General features: G+C 34.8%; 1 protein-coding gene across 2 annotated transcripts in view; it reads left to right on the top strand.

Moving 5' to 3' along the window:
* NAALADL2 (N-acetylated alpha-linked acidic dipeptidase like 2) overlaps window positions 1-24,337 on the top strand; it is a 902,549-nt gene that overhangs the window by 824,518 nt on the left and 53,694 nt on the right. For both annotated transcript variants that reach the window (XM_081070260.1, XM_081070261.1), the window contains exon 12: window positions 11,828-11,921. In XM_081070260.1, coding sequence (XP_080926386.1) covers window positions 11,828-11,921 — 94 coding nt within the window. The remainder of the gene's footprint in view (window positions 1-11,827; window positions 11,922-24,337) is intronic.

Below are 24,337 nucleotides of genomic sequence, written 5' to 3'. Positions count from 1 at the left end.
ATATATATTTAAATGGGGAAACTATATTTCTATTAATTTATACATTTTTCCATTGTTAAAAATCACCTGAATGCTTTGATAAGCTTTTCAGAATTGCTGTTATTGCTTTCTCTTCAAGTTAGCTGAATGTTTTCTTATGCCTCCTCTTATTTATATATTTACTTGGCTGCAATCCAGTAACAACATCACATTCATACTTACATTTTAGACTTTCTACACAGAAATTTGATAACATTATCAAGTATATACTTATAGAAATATGTAAACCTTATTGCATCAATTCCCCACACAAAAACCTTTTATTAGATTCTTTTGTTTATAGTGCCAATTTCCAGTCTGCTCCCTCCACCACCTGCATCAGACGAAGGGTGCTTATTTTAAAATGGTTAATTCCAGCTTCTCTATGCAGATCAGCTGAGTTAGAATCATGTGTCTACATGTGGTAGGGAGGAGTCATGTTTGGAAAATTTTATTTTAAAAAGTTTCACAGGTAATTCTGATGCAGATAGCCCAGAGACCAGACACTGAGCTATTGTAGTCTGCAGTACACAGCCCAAATTCTTTACTGTAGCCTACCAGAGGCTTCACAGCTTTGCTCCAGTCTGCCTGGCTCCGGTGATTAGCATCGTTGCTTAATGTGATCTGGCAAGTTTGTTGGTAGGAATAAATGAAATCATGTATTCACAGTTCTAATGAAAGTTCTGACACAGTACATTTTCAGTTAACATTTGCTCCGTTCCTCTACTCTCCTTCGGAACAGGCAAAACTGACACATTTACCATATCACCTCTTTATTGGCCTGGAGCTTTTGCAAAGAGTGAGCAGTTATATATGTGATGGGTAGAATACTGTTCCTAGTCTCCTTGAGAAACTAAAAATACAATGACCACACAAACTTTAGAGAGCAAAGGAAGAAAAATTCCTGAAGTTTATGGAGAGAATGTGCACACCCACTCAGTCAGCCACTAGTGGCAGGCTCTGCAGAGCCCTGGCCTTTACACAAGCTTTTCCCACATAGGAGAGACTGCTCCTTTCACAGCAATCGGTCTACAAAACATGGAGTTTGTCATGGCAAACACGGCAGTTGGTTAAAATCTACTTCAGTTTCTAGAAAGTAGTGACATGAAGCTCTTTGACAGCCCCAACTTCCGTTGTTAGACTGAGACCCTCAGGCCTCTCAGGACTCCTCCATAACTAACCACATGTTAACAATGCAAGAAAATATTGTGATCAGGTTTTAGAGAGTAAGGTCTTGGAGATAAGGAAACCCAGGCCCACAGAGGTGCCCGGACGAAATCTATACATTCTAAATTGGAACCCATTGTATTTTTAACAACATGCGTGCAGACATTATGATTTCTGGTGATAGTGGTAACATGGAAACACAAATGACCCATTACCAGAAGAAATAAAGAAATGAAAACCTCATCTTTATCTTTCCAGAGCTGACTTTGTTTGACCTGTTACATGTGGAATGGTGTAAGCCTTTCTCCAGGTTAATTGATTTATAATCATGTAGTGTTGCTTAGAAACAAACAAAAAAAAATGTTGTTTTGACTTATCAAGACATCTCAATGTAAATAGCGTATCATTCCCCTTTATAAGGAACTCATTGACAAGGAAAGAGGCCTCTGACAATATAACTTTTCTTCTCCAACTTTATTTTCCTTTGTTCCTTTAAAAGAATTATCCTTTTATCAAAACTGACTTCCCAGTGGTTGAAGTCAGAACTTGTGCCTGCCTGTTAGTCTTGCTGAGAGTACTGCCCTAAACTCTGCCCGCCTTCTTAAATTGTATCCTTTCTTTAAGGCCCAACAGAATGGAAATCTCTAAGAATTGTTCTTGTGCTATCGCTGCCCATCGTGACCATGTTCCTGCTCATTTGACCCTTTGGATGAACCATTATATGTGCTCTTCTGTTTTTCTTTGCTAATATACTGGCCTCCAACTTACAAACCCCTTAACCACAAAAATTGTTGCACATTTTTAGCATTTTTTTTTCTAGGACTCTTGGGCTGTATGTGTTTTATAAGCACTTCTTCAAAGTCAATGTCACTAAGATAAAGTGTTCTAAAATTATAAATATAAGGATCATGCCATACTTGTAACTGATAATGTTACAAACTTCTATAATTTTTGGTCTGTGTTGTTCTATGGGGCATCCTGGGATGTTTGAGAAGAAAGGAGCTGTAAGACTCCTGTCTATCACTCAGCAACATGTGAGGAAGAAAGAGAAATCATGGAAATTCTAGAGCTAGACAGTGTGCTTTAACAATACAATTTCATTAACAATATAATTGCATACAGAAAGGATCACAGATAGTTTGGCCATTATTCAAAGGAGCTCTAGGTAGAAATAGCAAGTTCAGAAGAACAATCTGTTTTTTAATTTTATTATATTTCAGTCTCTCTCTATTACCCTCGTTGCCTCCATGAATATATAGATGTGATGTATTATTTTTTCTATATTAATATTTTGTGAAAAATAACTAATATTCTGAAAATATTATTTTTAGAAAAACAAAATTTTACCTGATATCAAATCTATAGTAAAACAGAGGTTTAATTTATTTTTGTTGGTTTTTCAACTAGGATATACAGAAGGAAATAATTATATTAACAAGTTTACCCCTGTGTGCTAACACAAGTTCACAGTACTTTCCCTGTAATAGGCCCATGGGCCAGAGAATCCAACACCAGAAGTTCCTATTAATAGAAACAAGTTTTAGGAACCAAACAGCCAATATATTCCCCATGGATAGAATCCTTCTCCTCCTTTAAATGAATTTCACTCTCAGTAGCTTTTGGAATTCTTCAATGATTTTTTAAATCCTTTGCTATCAAGAAACTTCATTTGAGACTTCCTAAGTCCATCAAAACTATTCTGATACCTTTGAAATCTTAAGCAGGAAAGGATGGGGGCCTTTTTTCCCTCCCAATGGTGGAGTCTTGACTCATCTTTCCTGGAAGCTTAGTAATTCTCTACTGATTTTAATCTCTTTATCCCTCTGCTATTGAGATTCACAGATATGTGTGAACAATGGGCACAAGACCTCCTAAACATGCCATTAAAACCTCTCCACAAAAAGCAGCCCTTGCACCATTCACTGGCAACAACTGGATCTCTCTTCCAAGGTGATTGGTGTCTCCACTTCCACATGCAACTATTCCAAGGCAATCCCCAGGAGCACTGAGGGAGCAGTGGTGGCATTTGAGCTTTGCTCACTGGTTTCTGTAATGTGAGTTTGGCCTGAAGTGATATGTTCTGGTAGTTGTGGGGGATATACAAGTCCTTGATTTTCTATGACAGTCTTACTTTCAAGCAATTTTTTTCCATAAGCTTGCCAGATTATAGGTTTTTGAATTGAGTGCTAGGTACAACCATTATATATATATATATACACATACATATATATATGTGTATATATATATATACACACACACATATACATATATATATACATACATATACATATATATGTATGCATGTATATATACATATATACACATATGTGTGTGTATATATATGAACATATATATACATATATGATAACATATATGATATATATAGCTAAAGCCAACAATAGAAGGAAAGTAACATGAATCAGTTCTACTTTTTGGGGTACACAAAGCCAACAATAGAAGGAAAGTAACATGAGTCAGTTCTACTTTTTGGGGTACACAAGAAATATATTTTGAATAAGTAACTGCACTATAGTTCAGCACAAGATTGGGAATGGGTTAGAGTCAGATTGTTTAGAATAATTAAGGGGTTCGTGGATTGTTCCGGATGAGAGAGAATGAAAGTTTTAATACTGAATTTTAGGTGTACGATTTAGGGGTACATAGATTCTGTGCATGAATTTTTTGTAGTGCCACTTAATATCTCCTTTTGTTGGGAAAATAGTCTGTGTATGTCAGCAGCGCATCCGGGCTTCCTCTCCTCTATGTTCCATCTTTGGAAAGCAATCCTGAGGTCTGCTACGCTGCTTTTTGCTCTGCTCATCTCCAAGGTCTCCAAGTCCTCTTGCCCACGGCTAGCTGCCCTGAGGGTTGTTATCCACAGGGCATTTGTTACTAAATTGGGAATTTTCTATTATAAAGTGACATAAATCAGAGTCAGGTCACTCAGGAGGAATACAGTAGCCTGAAGGGAGACTCTCACCAGACCATAATGTAGCAGGCAACGCCTCTGCTCTGAATGTTAAAGGAAGGGGGAAGGGCTCCCTACAGATCGCTGAATCATGGGTATATGCCTTGATTGAGTTTTAAGGTTGTCTGACACCCCACCCTACAGCCCACAAACGAACTTACTTCCCATTTCAAGGATTCCACTTCTGTCACACTGGTTTCTTCATGTTTCTCTAAAAAGTCTATGTTTCTTTCTACCCCAAGGTTTTTGCTCCTTTTGTTCCCCTCATCTGGCATATCTTTCCCCTTTACACACTAGATTCTTGAGCCAAAAATATATACATGGGGTATAATCACATGGTGTGTTTAATGTAGAATTAAAAAATGCTTTCTAGGAAACAAAAGATTCCTGTTTATTAATTTTCTACTGTTAACTCCCTTCTCCAATTGTACGACAGTGGTATGATTTGTCTCTATCAGTAACATAGGTCCTAACAGAAGAAACCGTCTCCTACTTCTCTTTCTTCTCCCACAGCACTGTGGTGATCACACAGTGAAGGCTCAATGGATGCTTGTGGGCTGTTTCCGGATTCATCCACTGCTTGTCATATTATGTCACACCATGCCATAGCAACCCAATCTCTCTCAATTTCTATCTCACAATAACCTATAAAACAGGTGTTATGAATATCTCACAGCCCTCCCTTCTAGAGTGGGGATATATTAAATTTTAAGTCTGACTGAGGACATAAAAACAATCCCAGTATGATAGTTTAACTGACAGCTTTAGTATGAGGTATAAACTATGGTTATTTCAATTTGGAATTATACAAATGGAAGAAACTGAGTGTTTCTGCCTGTAACTAAAAAAAAAAAAAAATATGTTACAGAACCATGGTTTGGTATCGCTTTAGTGAACCTATTTACGGCCAACTGCATTGTTCATGCATTAACTAATAAATCCAGTGAAAGCATTTATCGTAATAACAGTTACCATACTGGTCAATGAGATACATTATTTGGGGGGAGTTGGATATTCTTACTCTAGATATTCATAATTTAGTAAATATATATATATATATATATATATATATATATATTCTATATATAGTCTATTTATTCTATATATAATATTTATATATATGTGTGTATATATATATATATTTACTATATATATATTCTCTCTAGACTGGTAAAGGAAAGACTGACAAAGAAAACATAAAGGCAACGAGGCAACAGATTATTATGTACAAAGTTTAAGAAAAAATATCTTACTGGATATTTTCCTTTATTAAGTTTCTAAAAGCATTCTTTTAAAACTTTCACTACAACTAAAATTATATCAGGCTGAAGAAAGAAAATCTTTTATATGGGATAACTATCATTAACTTTTATTAACCTTGAAATATAGAAGGCTTCATTATTAGTATTATGATCTAGCTTAACACCAATGAAACCACTAACTCTAAAGTTATCAATATTATTTAGTGAGAGAGGAAAGCCTTTGCAATGGGTGCTGTTCATTCACTCACTGTTCAATAAAATAATCCTTTTATTTTTTAACACTTTTACTTCTATAAAACATTATTTCTTGTTCTAATGTATTCTTCCTTTATTCTCTGGCCAGGGCTAGGGTGGTCTGGGAAGAGAGTAGAAAGAGGGTCACAGGAATTTTGAGGCAGATTGCGTACTTGTAAAATTATTATAATGGAATTTCAGATAGCTCAGGGAAGTGATGTCACCAAGAGAGCAGAGTAGGGATCACAACCTCCATCTTCCCACAAAGACCAACAATTACACAGCTATACAAGAACAAAGACAGCTCTGGGGTGCTCAGGAGACCCCCTAAGCAACTTGAACAGACAGTGCAGCAAAACAAAATAACCTAAAATAATCACACAAAAACAGTTGTAAAAACAGTTTTGTTTTGCCTTCCTCATCTCATCCCTTATGACAGCACAGCTCAGTGCCAAGAGGGAACTCCCTGGCCGGAAAGAGTTCTCATTGCAGGAAAACAGAGGGCAGAATGAGTGACTAGCTTCTCTAGCCTTTTGGGAAACTGCACAGAGGACTCCCCCCCCCCCGCCCTGTCACTGGCCTGCACCTCCATGTGTACCAGCAGCTAACCCCTGTGTGGTATGCACCTGCACACTGCTGGTCCTGACTCCTGTCACCAGTCTCTGCTGTTGTGTGTGCACCCATGGCTAGCCCCTGCAGCCACGAGTGCACACCCACAGCTTAGGTTCCATGGCTGCTCACGTCCCCACAGTTGGCCCCAGCCCTTGACCCTGGATGAGGCTGTTGCCAATGTGTGTGTGCCCGCAGCCAGCCCCTGCCCCCATGCAGACACCTCAGCCAGCTCTACAGCCAAGCATTTGTATGTACACCACTGGTTCTGGTCACCACTACCATCTACCCTAGGACCTTGCCTCTGAGGACCCCAATAGCTCTTGCAGCCACTCAGGACCCCCTACAATGCTTACTGTCAAGGATCATGCAATTGTTGATGTTGTGGACCTGAACTGCACAAGGCAATGAAACACTTTACCACCCCGAATCTCAACATATTTTTGAATTTTCCAATTCTTCTTGTCACTGATTTTCAGTTTCATACCACTGTGGTCAGAAAAAGATGCTGGATATCATTTCAGTCTTCTGAAATCAAGACTTGTTTGTGTGACCTAACATGTGATCTATCCTGGAGAATGTTCCATGTGTACTTGAGAAGAATGTGTATTCTTCTGCTGTGAGATTCTATAACAGTTCTGTTAAAAGTTCTGTTAAATACATCTGGTCTAACATCTCGTTTAAGTCCAATGTTTACTTGTGGATTTTCCATCTGGGTGATTTATCCATTGTCAAAAGTGAGATATAGAAGTCCCGTGCTATTATTATATTGCTATCTATTTCCTCCCTTCAGGTTTGTTTTAATATTTGTTGTAGATATGTAGATGCTCCTATGTTAGGTACCTAAACATTTACAAATGCTATATCTTGTTGGATTGATCCCTTTATATTATATAATGACCTTCTTTGTCTTTTATTGCAATCTCTTTCTTATACAAGTATAGCTACCCCTGATTTTTTGGGTGTTCCTTTGCATGAAATCTGTTTTCCATTTACTTTCAGTCTGTATGGGTCCTTAAAGCTGAAGTGAGTCTCTGGTGGACAGCATATAATTGGGTCTTGTTATTTTCTTCATTCAGCCACTCTACGCATTTTTATTGGAGAATTTAGTCAATTTACATTTAGCGTAATTATTGATGAGGATAGACCTACTATTGCCATTTGTTCATTGTCTCTGGCTGTTTTGCAATTTCTTTGTCCCTTTGTTTTTCTCATGTTCTCTTCCTTTAAGATTTGATGATTTTCTTTAGTGATCATGCTTAGAATCCTTTCTCTTTATTTTTGTGTATCTTTTTGAGGGCTTGTGATTTTATAATTACCCTGAAGTTTTTATAAAACATTTTATGTTTATAGCAGCCTATTTTAAGCTGATACTTAAATTCAAATGCATACTAAAACTTTAAATTTTTAACTCTCCCCCTTTTCCCACATATCATCTTTGATGTCCCAATTTACATCTTTAACTTTGTATATCTATTAAAATATTATAATTATTATTTTAATACTTTTGGCTTTGAACGTTTATATTACATTTATAAGTGAGTTCCTTGAAACCATCATGGAAGATTTTTCTGAATTTAACCATATATTTACCTTTACCAGTAAAATTTATAATTTCATGTTTTCCTATTTAGTGTCCTTTTCTTTCAGTTTGAAAAATTCCCTTTAACATTTCTTGTAAGACTGGTCTAGTGGTAATGAACTTCTTCAACCTTTGCTTGTCTGGAAAATTATGTCTCCTTTAATTCTGAAGGATGACTTTGCCAAGTAGAGTATCTTGATTGGCCTCTTTTTTTTCAACACTGTAAGTATATCATCCCAATCTTTCTTGGCCTACAAAGTTTATGTTGAAAACTCTACTGATAGTCTTATGGAGGTTCCCTTGTATATACCAAGTTGTTTTCCTTTTGCTGTTTTTAAGATGTTCTCCTCATCTTTAACTTCTGATAATTAATTACTGTGTGTCTTGGTGTGGGTCTCTTTGGATTCATCTTGTTTAAAACTGTTTAGGATTCCTGGGTCTAGCTGTCTGTTTCTGTCCCCAATTTTGGACGTTTAGCCATTATTTCTTTGAATAAGTTTTCTGCTGTTTTTCTCTTTCTCATCTCATCTACATCCCCTATAATGCAAATATTGATCCATTTGATGGTGTCCCATATATTCCCTCAAGCTATCTTCACTCTTTTTCATTTTTATTTCTTTTTTCTTTTCTGATTGGATGAATTCTACTGTCCTGTCTTTGAGTTCACCAACGCTTTCATCTACTTGATCTATGCTGATGTTGAACTCCTCTATTGAATTTTTCAGTTCAGTTATTGCATTCTTCAGCTCTGTGTTTTCTGTTTGAGACTTCTCTATATTTTGTCTTTTTATTGAAATTCTCACTCTGTTCATGCATTGTTCTCCTTACCTTGGTAAGCAAACTTATGACTGTAATTTTGAACTCTTTGTCAGTTAAATCACTATTTCCATTTTTCTAGGGTCTGTTTCTGGATTTTATCTTGTTCTGTGTTTGAAACTTATTTCTTTCTTCATTTTCCGTGATTCTCTGTGTTGGTTTCTGTGCATCAGATAAAAGAGCTATCTCTCCCATTGGAGTGATCTCTCGTAGAAGATGAACCTTATTGTTCAGCCTGGCCCTAGTCCCTCAATTCTTTGTGATTGAACAAAGCTTCTTTTTGTTTCTGGTAGCTCCCAGTAGCTGAGGGTGTGCCAAGACTTGTTAGTATCCAAAAGGGGAGAATCTCCGTCAGCACCTAGGTGTAGGCTGATTGGAAATCAGACCCACAGGCAGTAACTTTTGAAGTATGTAAATAAACCTCTTTCAGGGATAAACTAGGTTGGGTATTTCTCTCTGCTGCCTCTGTTCTGAGCTCTGGAGGGATAACATAGTTAAGAAATGTTTATTTGTTTGCTATATCCTGTGGAACATGTGAATGCAAGACCCACTGGCCACCATAACCAGGTCATCAAGGGGTGCATCTCCTGGGTGTCAACCACAAAAGCAGGCACCAGACCTGTGCACAAGCTCCTTTCAGCGGGACACAAGTGACCTGGAGTAGAATAGAGGGAGAACACAAAGATAGCACTTGCCGATCTCCCTAGTTTCAAAAGTTGATTTCAGTTGGCACCTAGATGTATATTAAATTAGAAGACTGACACTCTGACTACAGATTTTAAGATATGCAGATAGGTTCCAAATGCTTCTCTCCTCAAGGAGAAGATGGGAGTTGTGAGCTCCCTCCTCCTGATTGTATGTCCCTATGATTGGGTGGCTTTTGTGGCCAGAATATATCTCAGACTTTATAATCCATTTTGATGTGGGCTTTTTCTCTTTAGCTCAATGTGTAGGAAGCATTCAGCTAGTTTCTGGATTTTTTTTCAGAGGGGATTGTTCTGTTTGTAGCCATAGACTCAGTGTGTCCTTGGGAGGAGATAAGTTAAGGAGGTCCCTATGTTGTCAACTTAGACTGGAACAGTAAGTCTTATATTCAATGTTTTTTCACACAGGATTAATTCCCTTACAACCTGCTTCTAGGCTTGTCAAGACAATGAAATGAGACATTTAGATATAAAGCACTTTGAAAAGAATGGGGCCTGTTTTAAATATAAGGAAAGGTTGCTTTGACGTGACTGAATAAGAGTGAATTCCAAACTGGGTGAGAAGAGTTTGCAGAATGTTTAATCACTTCTCACTTCATGGCAAAGCTTACACAAATCTCCCTTTTCCTTATGAAGCTGCAAATAAAGCGGATTTAGTCTAAACAGTCTATTGTGTGCCAGCTGACTTAGAAATCCCAATATGTGTTGCCAGGTTCTTTTTGAAAGAAATAGCAAGGTGGCTAGCTGGCTTATATTTCAGTTGGTTGAGCTACCAAATGACTAAAAAAGCAAAACAAAACAAATTTCTCCAGCACCACACAGAAAAGTCACCTTTCTCCTCCTTCCCCATTCTTTCATTTTAATCTTTTGTAATATATGTTTTCCAGATTCCAAAAGTGTAAACAAAACATGTCTGTTCTGTAGTTTCTATTATCCAGTGCAAATTGGAAAAATGAACTGTAATGCTTCTTAATCTTCTTTTAAAAATTTCTTTTTGCAAATAATTTATTTCCAAATATCAGTGTTATCAGTATTCCTTGCATGATTTGCATGGGGTGGGGTGGAATAGAAACAGGATTCATATCAACCTATTGCAGATAATGCTTTTTTCCCTGAAAAAACACAATCTGAGTAGGCAGTTTCCCAGGATTTTTGTGAATTCTATCCTGGGGATAAAACTGCCAAGATACTTTAGGCATTGTGGGAGAAATGGTTGTTACATTTGGGAGAAAAAATATCTCAAAGAAATAAAGGGATATCAAACTTTTTTGTTTTTTTTCTCTTTATTTCTAAGAAATGTATTTTGAATAAAACCAAAAAAGCACATTGAATAAAACCAAATTGAATTGCATTTTTATCATAATACATACTGTTTAAACAATTGGGAAATATATGTTTTTTTAAATATTAAATGGAATTTCACCTAGTTGAATATATAGATTTGAATATTTAATATATTTTCCCTGTAAGTTATATTGTTTATGTGCTCTGTACTATCTCAAGTTAGTGTGTTAATTTCCCCTGTAGTTTCACAAAACAGTATTTTCATTCACTAATGTTTCATAGTTTATTAATAACATCAACATGGCCACATTTCCCTGTGTGCCAGCTGAGGGCTGTAAGATATATTGGGACATTTGGTAAGCCCTGGTAAATATTAAAGATCAGTTAAAAAAGAGGGAGAGTAACAATAGCATTTGCTACAAATCCTGAGATCCTTTGAGATGTATTTGAATGCACATGACTTATTCAATCTATTAAGCGGATGATAGTTCAGCTGTAGAGCACATGTTGGTTTTCAAACACAGTGTTAGAGTGCTGTGGTGCATGTGTGAAAATTCCAGGTATGAGTTTTGGAGATGACATTTAGAAGTTTTTTTGTTTTTTTTTTAAATTTAATTTAAACATTGCCCTCAAAGATAAGTAAATGATGTTAGTTTCTATAAATTTTAGAAAAGTAATTAGGAATATAGTAAAGTATTAAGGGAAATAGTACCTAAAATTTTAAAGGAATCTTTTTAGACTAAATTATATTTTAAATAAAATAAATGGATCATTAATTTGTCTTGAGCTCTGCTTAGTTCAATAACCAGATACTGATTTTCAGTTCCTCTCTATTGTTTTATCAAGTGACATTCTGAACTGTTTTATGAGGAATTGTTTTAAAGTTTAAATACTATAACTCCAACTAGGGAAGACATTTCTTAATCTTTAGCTAAAAAAGGAATAACATTTTATATTTCCATGCTATTCTGAGACATGAAAAAGATACTGAGACATTTGTTTTTCTCTTAGAAAAATAAAATAAATGGGGTTTAAAAGAACAAGAGATTTTATAAAAGTCTATTCTGCCCTTTGTGTTTTTGCTACTCTGGATGTATGAGTGTATGAAATAATAATAATAATAATAAACATATTAAAACCCTTAATACTGAATGCTTGCATTTCTTTTTCTTTTTTCTTTCAGCTCTCAGGAGAGGTGATTTTGCAAATTGCCAATGAACCCGTTCTGCCCTTTAATGCTCTCGATATAGCGATAGAAGTTCAAAACAGCCTTAAAGGTAACTTTTCTTTGAATTATAGTAATTTCAGCAAATGAAAAATTGTTTGACTAATTTTCAACAAGAATGGATAAAATTATCTGCTATACTAACTACGCCAATATGGAAGTACTTCCTACAGAGGGTTATCATGAGAAGAACTGGGAAGTATTTTGACTGACATGTCAACAGGAATGAGGTGTGCTTATGTGTCAGCAAGCATAAGGTCACTTATCAGATTTTAAAGGATGTTCTACTATTTTTTTAATTGAAGAGATTTATAATTTCAAGCTTTTATTATTATTTACAGGTTCCATATGGAAAAATATTGTTCAGGGATTTTTCTTTTTTTTTAACATTTTTACTTAACATTTAGTCAGTTAAACAAGATTAGCTTAGAATATTCTCCTTGAGGATTGGTTTCTCTGAGGTATGGGTCCGATCCATTTCAGTGAAGTGTTGGCTCATCCTAGATAATGGATGACAAGAAGATTATTTCCATAGTCTCTATTTCAATTCCTTCATATTTGAATATATCTCTTTCTGCAGAATTCTGATACCACCCAAATAATTACCTTCCTTTCCCCTTTATCTACATATAAATCTTTTAATTAAGCTTATAATTTGCCTTTATTAACCAAATACACAGGTCAGTATTGTCATTAAAAAATGTACCCTCCCCCTTCTCTTTGAGTCACACATTTTACTATCAGATTTGTAATGAGTCATTTGTAGACAAGTACTTTTTAAAACCAAAGCCGATATTTTAACTAGAATAATCCTCGGAAAGTGGATCGCTCTAAAGAGCCAAAGATTTCCAGTATCTGGAAGTGTAATATTTAATCCCCCAGTGATTCTTTTGACTTTTATTATAGTGGCTATAAAACCATGACCTTGGGAACAATTGAGCTAATATTGAGTTCTATTTGTTCCCATACTAAATGATCTCATATTGCTTTGCTTTGGTTTATTTAAGTCAGTCTCTGTATAGCTTTCTTCTTTTCTACCTTTGCCAAAGTTCTATCTCACTGTTCTCACTGTGACTACCTGTAGCACTCACTGTGTCCTCCACTTCTAATTTATTATGTCTAGACTATTTTGGGCTTTGAGACAGAGTCACCAAGTATATAACATTTTGCAAAATAAGAGTAGAGCTGGTATAAAGGACTATAAAGTTCTGTGAATATTAAGGATTATCCTTTTCTGTAAGGATTTCTTTTAAGCATCTATTTTACTGGTTCTATAGCCTGTTCTGCTTTTTCTTTAATTCTAATTTTCATACTTAAGAAAATTTAGCTGGTATTGTATAAACATTTAATTTTTTTTCGGAGAACAAAAGGAAGACATCATTATTTATATAATACAGATTAGTTCATCTATAAAGGAATAACTGGCATGCATAGAAGGAGCCTCAAAAAGTATATTGCAAGATACTAACATTGCATGATAGAATTAAAAATGATTTACAAGTTGCTTTTCTGAGTCTAAATGTTCTATGATAAATGTATACTATGTTTGCAATAAAAACATAAAGAGGTTTTTTTTAAATGTAAAGAAATAAAATCAACAAAAACAAATGTATTAGCACTATTGCCATTTGAAATAACAAGTTCTATTATTTTTTAAACAATTGGGTTTACTTTCTGAAATCCATAAGTAAACACATTATTTTAGCATTATAATTATATGTAATTTGAGCATTTTAAGTAACATCAGCTACTTTGAAAGTCAAATAATGTCTTAATGAGTCATTATTAGAATTATATTATAACTATGGTTTTGTGGGTACTTAGGGATCCCTTTCATAATTTAAAAATTAGTGTAGTCTCTGTCCCCAGAGAATTACCCATGTACAAAAAATGTGCATATATTTCTCATTGACATTACAAAACCTCCTGAACCCACTAATTCATTCATTTACCTTATACTTTTTGAGTATCCATGTACTCTATTCCTGGTACAGTTCTATGATAAAACAAACAAACAAAACAAACCAAAAATCAAGCAACTAAATAAACACATAAAACAAAATTTAAATCCCTGAACCTAAGAAACATACATACATGGTGAAACAAAATTGCCGTAAGTACGTCAAAACAATTTTTAAATTAGCATTATTCTAGTTTAATTTGTTCCAAAGTAATTGGAACAAATTTGCATTCTCAATATAAGTGTTATAGCAGAGCTGACTGTAATTTTCTCCAGAGTACAGAGAAGAGATCTGGTCTGGGAATATAAATTTGGGAGTTGTCCCAAATGAGATAACAAAGAGATTTAGTATAGATAAAGTAAAGAAAAGGGTCTAAGAATTGGGAAGGGGGATACTCATAAATTTAGAAACTGGGCCAAAAGGTGAAATCAGAGATGGAGACTGAGGTGGAGTGACCAAAAAGTAAGAGGAAAAAAAACAGATGAATTTGATATTTTTAATCCAAGAGAACAAAATCTGTCAAAGAGAAGAGAATAATTCACTGTGTCAAATACTGCTGATTGGTCAAGAAAAATGAGGACTTAGAATTGACTATCGGATTTAGCAATTTACAGATCATTGGTGATCTCCTCAACAACAATTCTAGAGAAGTGGTATAAAAAAAGCCCAATTAGAGGGGTTCCAAAGAGAATGGGATGAGATAAAAGTATGGAGTTGAGAAGGATCGGCATATTTTCATTTTGATGAGAATAATCCCATAGAGGGTCAAGATTTGATCAAAGAGAGTGAAGGGGGAATCCTGGCCTGATATTCTTGAGTAACAGCAGCATAGGGGAAAAGGACTTTACCTTAGGTATTAAGACATCCATAAAAATGTGAAGGAAGGAAGATCATATGCCAAGTCATTTTTAGATTGGAAAACAATACAGCACTTTTTTAGGAGGGAGAAAGAGTAAATGAATTATGAAAATGTGGTATTTTTAACAGTATTAAGAGCTCAGAAGATATATGTGTGTGTGTATATATATAAATATATTCAGCATAATTGTGGGGGTTTCGGTTTTTTGTTGTTGTTGTTGTTTTTCCAACCTTCAGATAGAAATTCAGGCACAGAACAGGAAGAAGTGTACTGAATCAGGGCTAGGTCTTTGCTAGGAGATGGACGATGAACTAGATAAGTACAGGAAACTAAAAGTTGCATGCAAAAAAAGGAGTGATAGACCAGAGTATCTAAACTGGGTTGTGGAATAAAATAAAGATATGATGGGAATAAGGGTGAGCAAAAAAGAAGGAAAGAGGGTGCATAGACGTTATTTCTCCATGAGATCAAAAACATTGAGAGGGAGTGAGCTAAGAAGACTTATTTGCCAGTGGACAGCAAGTGGGATTATTCAAAGTGTGGTTATATGAAGAGTGCAGATATTGGTAATGAAAATGTGCAGGCTAGTTATGACCATGGAAGTGTGCTAGCTGATCACTGGAGGAAGGAGGCTAAAGAAAAGATAAACCAGTGGATGTCTACACCCGTACTGAAATTGCCAAGAATTAACACAGGAGTAATTCTTGTAAGAGGGAGTAATTGAACCAAGAGCTAACTTTTCAGAAAATGAGCAGTGACCTCAATATTTCATATTTCATATTGTTCTTCTAAGGGCTAGTGGTAGAAAGGACATAGGAGAGAATGAACCACTGCCTGACCGGACTGCAGTGGAAGCAATGCCATTAGGGGAGAGCCACGTTTCAGTTAAAGCAACAAGGTAAAAATAAAATATTCTGAGACTAGGCCAGGTTATTAATCCTTTCTTTAATAGTTATATCTAAAAGCATGTCAACACAGGGGATGGGGTTGAGGGAACTGTAGTCATTCTACAGAGATTTTAATGAATCTCAGATACCTCTAAGTATATGAGGACCTCTCCCTAAAACCCAAGGTTCTCAGTGGAGGAGCCAGGGGAATTTTGGCTCCTTGCTGCTCTATCACCACATTACTTCTGCTTTAAGTGAAGAGCTTTTTATTTGGTCGTTGGTTATTTTTCAGTTTTGTTTTCTTTTGATATGAATCTCCTTGGGTCTCCCTGTCACTTTTCACTCAGAAAGATGCAGCCAGGCTTGAGATGTTCCCAATACAAAATGATGATGATGATGATGATGATGATTATAATAAATAAATAAATAAATAAATAAATAAACAAAATGCACATTTTTTTTTCTTTTATCATGGCTTAGGTATATTTGATCAAATATGCATGATCAAATATATATGATATGTCACCTTTAAGCTATACATTTTTTTTGTATTTTAGTAATCATGATTTAAAATTGTTTTCTCTGTCTCATAGTCACAGGTTATTCAAATGTTTGCTGAATTGTAGGCAATTCGGTTTAGCTGTTCTATTTTGGCTACTTTGGTTATAACCTTATTTCTAAAATGAATACTTTAATATGCTAATGTGTGAATAATGGACACCTCTTAACAACTGAGTAAATATTTCAATTTCAGTTTTGTCTACGATGATAGATTATTTCATTAGCTAAACAGAGTTCCTGTAGCTAAATGAAACATATAATTTTACTGCTTAATACAAACTTTAATTGTGGATATATTTTCTATTTTGTATGACAGTTAACAGTGATTAGTCTTCAGTTCTCAATTACAGTTTAAAAAAAAAAGAACTTCAAGGCTGAACTATAAAATACTGTTTCTCCTTTCTGCAAAGAGTTTAAGGATGAAGGTCTCTGAAACCCAATTGCATTTTCAATGGTGTAATTTTTACCCCTTGACAAGGGGCCATCTTGTTTATTTATTACACTAGTTTACGATAGCAGCAGACCATTCTCTACCATTCTCACAACCACCAGAAAGAAGGATAATTTACAAGTGAATAATTTCTTTGAGTTGATTTATTGTATGGTTCTTGAAAACTCATTTTGACTGAGTGACCTTGGCTCTTAATATTTGGTCAATGCCAAACACATAATAGTTAGAGAATGAATATTTATATGCGGTGCATGGAGGTGTACTGTAAATAGTGACTGATAAGATAACTGATATGCTTCAGACGTACTTGTGACAAATGTCATCTCCAAAAAATCCACATGGGACAATGTGGCAATGGGACTAGTTTTCAGGGTCACAAGGTGGTGTTAAGAATAGAATACCACCACACCCTTGACCCTTGAAGCAGACTAAAGAGTGAGCAGTTAATAACTACTAAGTTTACTGTTTCTCACTTTATGCACTTTTAAATGTATAAAACAGCACTACAAAATAATCAATGACTATGTAATTCTCATGCTTCTTGTTAATCTGCTATTTTTCTTTGTCGGAATTCTGGATGTTATTTAGCATTATTATAAAAACTACAAATGAACAAATAAAGTACAAATCATTTTCATTTGATCTGGCTATGTACATATTTATTTAGTGTAAGCCAGACTCAGCAGGAAACATAATTTCAAACTGTGTGGCTTGTTGCCACCTCTCAATTGTCTCACTAAACGTAAAATGGTTGTTGGCAGCATTTCCTCCTGTTCTTTGAAAAATCCGCAATGCTGATTTGATGTGACATTTTTTTTCTTATTAGCTCTGATAATACATTAGAAGCAATCACTTCATTTTAGAAGGAAGGATAGTATTTCAAGGTGATAATGCCACTGAGGAAAGTACTCTGTTTTCTGTTAGATTTGTACTTTCATATTTTCAAACATCACTTTGGTTCTTTTCTACAATCGCATGTGATTGAGACCTATCTATTTATTTTTTCTTTTTGAGAAATATAAGATAAATTTCCCAATTAGTAAAATTAAAAATGTGACTGTGTACATTGTATGATTCTAGTCCTCAGCTCATCTGTCTCCAATCTTGGTTTTAATGACCATTCAATTCCAACTCTAGAGCGGCGTGAGAGAGTAAAGGATGGGTACACTAGATACCTGGCTCTGTGCTTTCCCTAAGAAATGCAAAGCAGTCCATCTGAAAATCCAAACATTCTAAGAAAAGATTTTTTTTTTACTGTCAGAGTTCTGAATCTTGCTAGTTTTCCAGTGATTTGACCTGAACTGACATTTCTGGAACTGACCTTTTTGTGTGACAAAAACTTAAACCCAAAAGCATTCTCTGAGAAGTATCTTACATTGCTTGCTCAAATTGATAGATAGATTGGCCAACCCTTGAGTACAATTTCCTGAAAATATGTTTAGTATCAATTTCCATTATATTTTTGTAAGGATTCTGACTGTATTAAAGATTGTATTTCATTTATTGATATTCTATGCCTAGTCTCAAAAAAGGATTTGAGACAGCTGGGTCTGTAATAAAATCTGATTGTCTCTACTTTGTCAGTGTTTGTCTCCTCAAACTATTTTTTTTTCCTCGCATTTCTCTCTGAACTCATATTTTTATTATATAATATCCCTTAATTATTATCCTAAGCACATGATCCCTTTTTGTATTCCTCAGAATTATACTTCATTTTCTTTTGTTTATTCCCATCTTCACAGTTTGTTGCTATTCATGAAGCTTTCTTTGGTGATCATTATTTCCTTACCTATTCCAAGTACTTCGTCCAAATTCTTTTAGTGTTTTTTTTTTTCAGTACCTACAATTTATGTATAGCTACAGTAATTGAAGTATTAGTGACATAAGGCTTCCTACTTTCCCAACAGAGTGATTATTTACTATGTGGTGAATTTTTTTCCTAAGTGTTATTTCCGGGATAAACCCTGTGTCCATGACAAGATAGCACTAAAGTCCATTATTATATGAGCATCACCTCCCTGGCAATCCTTTTAAACTTTTTTGTTTTTTGGTGTTTTTCTTGTTGTTGTTTGTTTTTTATACTTTTAATCTTGGCTTGTAATAGAACATTGAGTCTCCTTGCCCTCATGTTGATTCATTTTATCCAAGTCTTTCTTTTTATTTTTTCAGTTTCTTGGGTTGGTCAAACATAATTAAACTCACATGTGTTATTATGTATACAACTCCAATTTTCTGCCTCAGGAAGAGAGTGATAAAAAATAAACCCACGTGAATTTAATTCATTCAAGAAAGCTTTTGCTCACTCTTCCAAAGCAGCCAATAACCAGATCATGCAGTTGCAAATATAAAACAGTGCAGCATCTGTGGGCCATAAAAAGAGCCCCTGGGTTAATTTCTGCACCAGTCAGATAGACCCATTCCATGCAATATGTTGAAAGTCTTGATAGATTTTCATCTGCCTTGGCTAGCTGGATCATTGGATAATCTGCAGAATACTAGATAATCTTTAGAATGAGTTGCCTAATTTTTTTAAAAAGTGGCCAACCTGATTCTTGTAAGCATGACACTTTGTAAAATTTGCAAAAAAAAAAAAAATAGTTGTATTCAATTTAGACACAATTATCCACTGTCTTCTGGTGTATTTCATCTTTAAATAATATATTTTTATCTATGCATTGTAAAATCAATGTTAGATTATTTGAGTATCAATAGTGTACTAGCTCCACATTTATCTACATGCATCTATGTGTATTTAACTTTTTTAAATAACCAGCTGAGATGATTCACTGTGAATCATATTTAAAAAGGCAGTAGAAGGAATAGAAAATGTAGGAAAATAAAGGACTGTTGTTTCCCTTGGCAATTTATTTTCTTCTCTGTAGTGATGTCACAAGATATTTTAAAGATGGCATTAATTGACATACATTTTTTCCTCGAAAATAATCTTCTGCTTTTAACTACTGTGTTCTGTGGAACATAAATCATACTTTCTCTTGTCACTATAAATCAGTAAACTTCACTGCGATTGTACGGTTGTTCGCACCTTTGAAACTGTGATAAGCTCATCTATATAAGAAAAGGTTCTGTGAAATACTATTAAAGTAAAAGGCTGTGTTTGTTTGATATCAAAAAATGTGTTTTTAGGGTATGACCAGTACATTTTACTCTTAATTTGAAGTGAAATTGAGTAAGTCTTTAAAAATACAGCCAGAAAAGAGAAGCAAAAGGTAGAAAAATAGAAATAAAATAAAGTGTAAGACTTTTCAGATTTTGAAACTCTTAAGAGGGAACACAATAATAGATATGAAACTCATTTTTTAAAATAAGACAGTTATGAATTTATCCAGGAATTGTAGAACCAACAATACACGCAGGTATGTGCCAAGCTGAAACTCATCAATTTATGACGTGTCTCAGGATAAGAGGTAGTTTGTGCAGGTCCCAGATCCTGGCAGGCTAGAACATGTGTAGATAGAGTGGTGCAGTCAGCACTGTAATCATTGGTCTTACCCACAAGTCTTAGAGGCCTTGTGGAAAGGACTTGTATAAAGTCAGTTTGAGCTTCTGATTTACTGTCGGAAGGTGTTTTAGGGTCCTGTATCAAAGGTCCTCAGGAGGAACAAGTTTTCTGGGAAACACCTTGGCACTTTAGCAGTTGCTCCACGAAGCCCAAGTATTGTGCTAAATGCCTTATATTCATTGTGACGTTTAACCTTACTCTAGGCCCATGAGCTGAACTGGGTATTGTTAAAAATAACTTCGAGATGAAGAAACTGAGCTTCTGGACCTCATGACAGAGATATGTGCGTGTGTGTCTGTATGTGTATATGTGTGTCACTCAGGTGGATACATTTAATTGGAGGTTTAGGGCTTGAATATAGGTCTGTCAGATTCCAAAGCCCCTGACCTTTCCACTACACCACACTGTCTTGAGGGGAGGATGCTATAGAGTAATGATTGGCTAGAAGACAGGTGATGCTCTGAGTAGTAGTAATATGTTTTCTCCAGTGTATTTTAAAGCCTCTCCTGAACTGTCTTGCTTACATCTCAAAATCCATCTCAATATCCACTGACTAGCAATCTTTCCTTCCCTCCCTCCATTGCTTCCTTCTATTCTCTCTCCTTCCTCTTCAATTAATATGAACACTGCATATAATATCCAGCTCTGTTTTTTCCATAACAAGCTAAAAAAAAAAAAAGAATGGGTTTAAGTTAGAAGTAGATTCAAACTCTAGAAGGGTGAGAACTGAGGGAAGAGGAAGGGAAGACTAATCATATTACTGTTTATAGGTGGAACACCTACCTCAACTTGCTTTAATGTAAATAAAGTCCCAGAACTTTCAATTGTTCAATTTGAGATGCCCTTGATTTCTGCGTAATTTTATGATTTGTCTCTCAAATTTACTTTTTTCTTGGTATCTACTTGGAATGTTCTTATATACAATAAACTCTTCAGTCATCTTCATGAACATTTATTTTATTTGACGCTATTTATTCTCCGTGTGTGTATTGTTTCTAACTTTTTTAGAAACCTATTAAGGTTAGAGACTTAATCTTATATGCCTTTGTCTCTCTCCCAGTACTTACAGAATAACACAAAAAATAGGACTGAATAAGTACTTACTAAAAACACATTTATTTGTTATTTTGCTTTGAGATGGAGGAAAAAATACAAATTGTTTTTTGTTGGAAATATAGAAGTACATTTCAATTGTCTCTTGAATAATATCAAGATAATTTCACTTGACAGTCTCAATTATTTTGTATTATGTGAAAGTTGATTTTAAAAATATTTATCACAAATCAATCTGTTCTGCCATACTATAAAGACTCATTAATGGTTGTCTTTTCATCAGGAGTAAAGATGCAGAAGGATCATTTTTAAAGATTGTTTCATTCCTTTACGCTTTATATTATCCCTTTCTTTATTCTTCAGAGGTTTGATATGCCAGCCCAGGGGAAGAAAAACAAAACAAAACAAAAAAATGGCTCCAGATTCATAGACACTGCAAAATACATTGGGAATCCTGATTAAACTGTGTATGAGAGGAGTGTGATACAGTTTCCGGGGGGCGGGAATGCCATGGATTGGAGGAAGTAATAAGAAGTAACATTTCTAAGAAAAAAATCATTAGTGAAGTTGTTACAGTTTTTTGTTTGTTTTTGTTTTCTTTTTTGGCATGCCATTAAAAAATAAGTTGGTAGTAATTTGTGTTTAGTTTTTGTACTTCGATTACAGTTACTTGCATTTATCTGAATGCTTAGAAATAACCGTTTTTCACTGAAGGACACTAATAGTAAGTAAGTAATCTCTTCAAGATCCTATTGATGGTAGTTAAGTACACCAGGCTCTTCTCTGTTTTTTGATATCAATTCCTTGGTTTTTAGACTCCATGTACATATTACTTCAAGATAATTGTATTAACCCTTTCTGAGAGAAATCTCTAGCTCCTAGTTTATTTTCTTAAGATTTATTACTTATTAAATCTGAACTGTTAAGAGCATCAATTAGTTCTGTTTTCTGACAGTCACTGTGCCTTCAATGAAGTTTTATATATTCTTACTTTTTATGGGTTATTGGTAGTCCAAATTTTAGTTCAGTTTAACTTACCATTACCCTAAAATAGCTTCTTCTCTTTTTTATTTGTTTTCTTTTCCTTTGCAACTGTTATTGGTTTCAGCAAGAGAGTAAAGGAAATAATGTTTGTTGAGACTCATTATGTGCCAAACATCTCCCTGAGTTATTTTGTATGCATTATTTAATATATCTTAAATAAGACATCTTATAATTCAACAAAAATTGTGATACATAAATGACTACCATATGCAAAGTATTGTGCTAAGATCTGGAAATACAAAGAGAGATAAAACATATTTGCTGATCTTGTGGGGTTCTTTTCAGTCAAGGAAAGGAACGAGACAAGGCACATAATGATTAAAAAATTACAAGCGAATGATGCTATGATCAATGTACATAATTTACATGTTCATTCATTTAATGATATGCTAGTCACAGTTTAGATGCTGGGGAAATGGTTGTGAGCAAAATAGAAGAATCTTTTCCCTCACAGAGCTGACATTCTAATAGGGTTGCTAAGGATCATGAAGGAACGATCATTTGAGGTCACAAAAACCTATATGAAAAAGGTGACATTACTTTCTGGCCTTATTTAAAGGGACAAATAAGCTTTAATTGGCACAGAAATGATTTCTAGGAATCTTTGGAACATTAGTTATGTATCAGAATGATTGTGTTAATTTTGAGAGTAAAGCTACTTTTTTAATATATAGCTTCACACCCTCGAAATAATACATAGGGTATGTAATGGATGGCAGGTTTCCACTATCAGGGTCCTTTCTGGGTCCAGCCAGGTCCTAAAGCTGTCAATTCTCTACATCCACACCACCATGAAAGATAAATTCATTTAAACTAAGTAAGGTAGAATGGTACAATTTGTCTCATTTCATTCAGTAGTAATGTCTTCAATTCTGTAGTGTATGTTACATCAGAACAGATTTTTCTTTCTTAAATGGAACACTCTTAAGGATGTCAAACTTGTTTTTTCTGTTGTTCAGTCTTTCACTTCCAGTATGAACTAAATCGTTTTCTTTCCTTGTGCCATAATATTCCCTGAAGGTTCTCCATATATTAACTTTGATGAACCATAATAATTTAAGATAAAGTGTATCTTTCTAGAATAACATTAGTTTTCTTATTGCTTTGGGGGTTGCAGGGAGGCTAGGTTTTCTCAATGAACAAAAATATCCACTCACACAACCTCAAGTTTTGTTGTGAAATCAAAGGATGTTTAATGGATGTGAAACTCACTATAAAAACATCAAAAGGCCAAAAAATGTGAACTCCTACAACTGATTTTATTTATATTGTTAATTTCAGTGAATAGAGAGCTACAGAGAGGGCTATCTCTTTGTAGCTCTCATAAAAACTACCTATCTGTATATAGTTTTCTTCTGTTGTTGAATTTTGTTCTAAAAAGACTTTATTAAATTGATTTTGTTTATTCAGTAAGCAGTTGTTGAGTGTCAGAATTATGCTAGGCTTTAAAAAAACTGACATGTAAAATGGTCCCCATCAAATGAAGATGAGAGACAAAAAGATGATTGTGTTAGAGGTTGGTAAATCTACGGCAGACATATTTTATACATCAACTATAGTTCTAACCTAATTTTCCTTTTCTTAGCTATATCACCTCTCTACAGTGCTTCTTAAACTTGAAATGGTATGGCATAATCTGAGTACCCTGTTGAAATGGAGATTCTTAGGCTCTACCCCTAGAGAGAGGCAGCAGATCAGGAAACCTGCATTTCCACAAAGACCAGGTGTTTTGAGAATTGGTAACCCTAGGACTTCACTTGGAGAAAGAGTCCCTTTGTGATCTTTTCCTTTTGCCCAAGACTTCCCCAAATGAGCGTGCTATAAGGCCTCTTTTTATTCCTCTATCTGCTTATCTCAATGACATACTGCCAGCTTAGACTTACTAAGTACATCTCATTTCATCACCTTGATTTGAAATAATCCTTTGTAATGATGTTCTGAACTTATTGGAGTCAGTTGTACCTAATCTCCTGAGAATGACACCTCTAACTGTTGCCTCACCCAAGGACTGACTCCAATGGTGGGGATATCTGGAAGAAGATAATGAGGGAATGCCCCCTCTTATGGTGTAATAAAAGAGTGCTTTTTAAATAAGGTATAAAACCACATCATCTGGGAACTGCCTATATGTA

Source organism: Rhinolophus hipposideros, assembly GCF_964194185.1.
Source record: "Rhinolophus hipposideros genome assembly, chromosome: 2".
NCBI lineage: Eukaryota > Metazoa > Chordata > Mammalia > Chiroptera > Rhinolophidae > Rhinolophus > Rhinolophus hipposideros.
This window is presented reverse-complemented; position numbering and strand designations above follow the sequence as displayed.